General features: G+C 28.9%; 1 protein-coding gene across 1 annotated transcript in view; it reads right to left on the bottom strand.

Moving 5' to 3' along the window:
- Positions 1-3204, bottom strand: part of LOC106464434 (neural-cadherin-like) — a 25902-nt gene extending 22698 nt beyond the window's left edge. Inside the window, exons 1-3 of the mRNA XM_022392149.1 lie at positions 2915-3204; positions 2124-2340; positions 640-751 (exon numbers count right to left, since the gene is read on the bottom strand). Coding sequence (XP_022247857.1) covers positions 640-751; positions 2124-2340; positions 2915-3204 — 619 coding nt within the window. The remainder of the gene's footprint in view (positions 1-639; positions 752-2123; positions 2341-2914) is intronic.
- Between the last annotated feature and the right edge of the window lie 824 nt (positions 3205-4028).

Genomic DNA, 4028 nt, shown 5'->3' with positions numbered 1-4028 from the left:
TATGTGAAATAATAGTTACAAGAATTGTTAACTAATTTCTATAAAGATAAAATCAAAAATCAAATAAAATTAAAATTTGGGTAGGAGACGAAGATTCATTACTGTCCTTTTATAGGCACGCTAACACCTTCCACAGTTCTATTAAATTTTCTCAAGATTACTCCACTACCCAAATAAGTTTCTTGGATGTGTGTGTGTCCTTGTACAATTTTTGCACGTACTCATTGTGGTTACATCACTATTAAAGCAGTATTACTTTGAATTCCACACATAGAAAATCAAGTAAGTTTTCCCATATCTGATAAAAATTGATTGTTTTTAAATCTTCTAACACCATCTCCACTTTATCGATGACTTCTCTACAGGCTGAGCATCATAACATAAAACCAAAGAAAGAGTTACGCAGTTATGTTTTCTTCAACATATTCAATACATTTCAATCCAACTATTGAGCAAAGTCTCACAAAAACCGGTACTGCACTATAAATATACAATACAGTAAATAAATTAAGTTTGAATGACTACATCATAAAAGACTGTATGTTGCTGAAAGAAAAGTAGCTGGTAAAAAATAGAATGCAGAGGTTAACAATACAGGGCACAAGTCTTTACTCTAAAACCACATCAGATTATTCATACCTTGTAGAATTGAAGTTCCAGGTGGAATGTCCTCATCTATATTATGAGCCTGATAATCAGGCAGCTCGAAGCGTGGGGAGTTGTCATTTACATCATTAACTGTAATTGTTAACTGAAATTATAAAAAGAAAAAATAAATCTCAATTAAGTCTCACCAAAACCTTCACTAAATTTATACTAATGCAAGAAACAAGAACAGAAAGAAACTCTTGTATTAAATTCATGACTCTGAATGATATTTTTGTTCGAACCAGAACTCAGTCTTTTTTGATAAATTAAAAAATGAAAATAAAGTATATGCTGTATTATGCTATTATTGTGAAGTAGATTGGAAAATTGGTCTGTGAAAAACATGGTTGTATAGACAGAAAAGTAAGAAATATAGATGTACATGCATAATTCATTGCATAAAATTGTGCTGAATTTGACTATTGCACGATGACCTGAAATGGAATTTATTACATAAACAATTGAAAACTTGAACAAACTTTAATCTACTCATCAGATTTTCAATTTCTCATATAAGGGATAGTTTAAGATTCAAAGTGATTCTAACATTCCAGAAATGTTATACGTTATTGTCTTGACTGTAAGATCAATAATAGGCCAGACCAGTTGGTAAATAGTAATATTTTATTGTGCTTTGATCCTTAATTGAATTTTTTTTATATTTTAGTCCGCACGTTTTGTAAGCACTCTCCTCCACTTTTATCTCAATACCACAATACGTCTAATCTAATCTCTATTATCTGACATATTAATTCTTATCTGCCCAGTGTATTGAACATACATAATTAGTTTATATACACAACAGATTAAGTGATAGAACAAAGGCACATCCAAAAGATGAAGGACATTATATGTAATTACTTTTAAATGCCCTCCAGTCAAACAATGAATGCTTAAAAATAATTTTATGCAAATGAAAAAATTATTTGAGGTCCCTTTTTCTGATTTTTCTAAACTACATGGCTTTTCTACTATCTGTACCATTGTTTTGTTGGACATTCCAAAACAGAAACATTTGTAAATGTATTTATATTTCCAACAAATCATTCACACCTACTATAAAACCTAGATAAATAAAATGGAGAGTTAAGATTAAATCTTGTTTTAAATTTTTAAAACTGTTTTACTTTAAAAAAGACAAATTTAATGGTTGTTCTTTCATGCAATTTTTAAGCCTTCCCTACGAATCTTGAAAAAACAAATCCTTGATCTATATCACTAAGCTTAAGATGAAAAGGGAGTAAGAGGGAGTTGTACATTTAAACCAAAAGTAATAAGTAGAAAGTAAAGTTGGTTTGAAATGAAGTTAAGAATCAAAAATAGAGTTATAAGATTGGTGAAAATATCTAATAGAATGATCACAACAAGAATATAATTTCTTCAATTTTTAAAAAACTATTCTTCATTCAAAATGAATAAGATTTTTGAGAAATCCTCTTTTGACACCTATATTAGAGAATGAGCTTTCTACTTACATCAACAGATGTTGAAAATCCTCCAGAGTCTTCTGTTGCTGTGACCACCAAGGAGTATTTTTTTGGCTGACGAAGATCTTCATAATCTAGATCTTTAGCCAATTTGACAATACCAACACTAGGTTCAATGTTAAAAGTTCCTGCTCCAGACCCTTTAGCACGTAAAGTATATCGAATCTGTCGGTCGGCAAATGACTTAGCTTTTACCTCGATAACACTGTAAGAGAAATTGTCTAACTTCCAGCTTTTATTTTGAAATTAAATCACAAATGTTGCACCATACATTAAAAGTTAAACATTACGCTTAAGCTTAATTTCTAATTAGATGTTGTCACAAAGTTCCAGTCTGTTAAGTTTAAGACCTGATCTTACAGTTTTTACCTACCCTTCTTCCAAATGACATTTCTTTTAGTTGTTATAGCATTCTACACATTCATAAGTTACCACAATCCCAATTACATAAGTCAAAAACCTTTTTTTTTACTTCTTTGAAATTATCTACTTTAGTTGTAAACAAATTAAAAGTATTCCTGACAACAGTTCATATACACAGCTTTTCATAATAATAGTAATATTTTCAACATTCTAACCTATTATAAGTATTTTCTTAAAGAAAAATTTCAATTCAAATTTATGTTTCTAAAAGAGAATTCTTGGAAAAACTCCAGTGTCTATATTTTTATAAATAATAACCAATGTGTACACAAATTGTGAAAAAATACAAAATTCAATACTAATCACTAATAACTATTATTAATTGCAACAATCATTTTATTTATATTTTTACTCACTCTGAATCTTTTCTCTGGTTCTCTGGAATATTAGTTTCATATTTCTCCATATAGAATTGAGGAGCACGTTTGCCTCCCATGATGGACAGTCTCATTTCTGAGGTGGACTGGTATTCATGCTTGTTTACTTTTCCATTGCGATCTTCTGCTTTCACATATAAGACATATTCTTTGTCCAACATGAATGGCTCTTTTCCTCGAGTTCTGACCTCACCAGATCGCTCGTCTACTTCAAATCTGCCACCAGCTGAGAAATGTTGAAGTACAGGATGAGCATTCCATTTCACCATCCTTAAATACTATATTGTACATTTTCATTTTAACAAGAGCAAACCCAACTAACTAAAAGGATGGTCGTTTCTCTCCAAAATAGATTTTAATAAATTTAATCGCTTTTTTTGTTACAATTTATGCAATTTTAAATAATTTTTAAGTGTACTAAAAATATTAATATTAATCAAATGTTAAATTATTTTTATGAAACAAGAACTGTTCTCATAAAAATATTCTGAAAAACAAAACTATATAAAAAGAATATAAATATTACTTATATTACCTTTTTGTTTTTAAAGTTCTATAAAACATCAATAAACTTGAGAAAATTTTTCAGAAACATTTACTGAACTAATATCTATTTTGTTTTCTGAACCAAAAGTTTAATTTTAACGAAATACACCAACTTGCTATGTGATGATAATGATCAGCTGGAGTTTTCATATTATAATGAAATTGTAATAATTGAAATGTTCATTTTTGTTACGTCAGGAACCTAAGAGGTATGTGATTTTAATGGGTCAATCTTCTATTTCCTATACAAAAACTATACAAAATGTATCTAAAAACCTAGTTTTAATCTGTGATGTTTTTACAACTATTAATAATGATCAGTTATCATAAACTGGTGTAGAAACTACTTATTATAGATTTTCTAATCTCCAGTTTTTCTACCATACTATAAAATCAGTTGACGAAAAAACCAAAATGAAACCTAATAGCTAGATTCACAACTACTTTCAAGTTGAACTCAAAAACTACATACAATAACTATAATATAAAAACTACAGTGCAGTTTTAACAATATCTGTCAATCTTATGAATGATCAGAACTAAGAAT

The sequence above is a fragment of the Limulus polyphemus genome, unplaced genomic scaffold, assembly GCF_000517525.1.
Source record: "Limulus polyphemus unplaced genomic scaffold, Limulus_polyphemus-2.1.2 Scaffold1652, whole genome shotgun sequence".
In the NCBI taxonomy this organism is placed as follows: domain Eukaryota; kingdom Metazoa; phylum Arthropoda; class Merostomata; order Xiphosura; family Limulidae; genus Limulus; species Limulus polyphemus.
The sequence above is the reverse complement of the archived record's forward strand: the minus strand, read 5'-3'. Positions and strand labels throughout refer to the sequence as shown.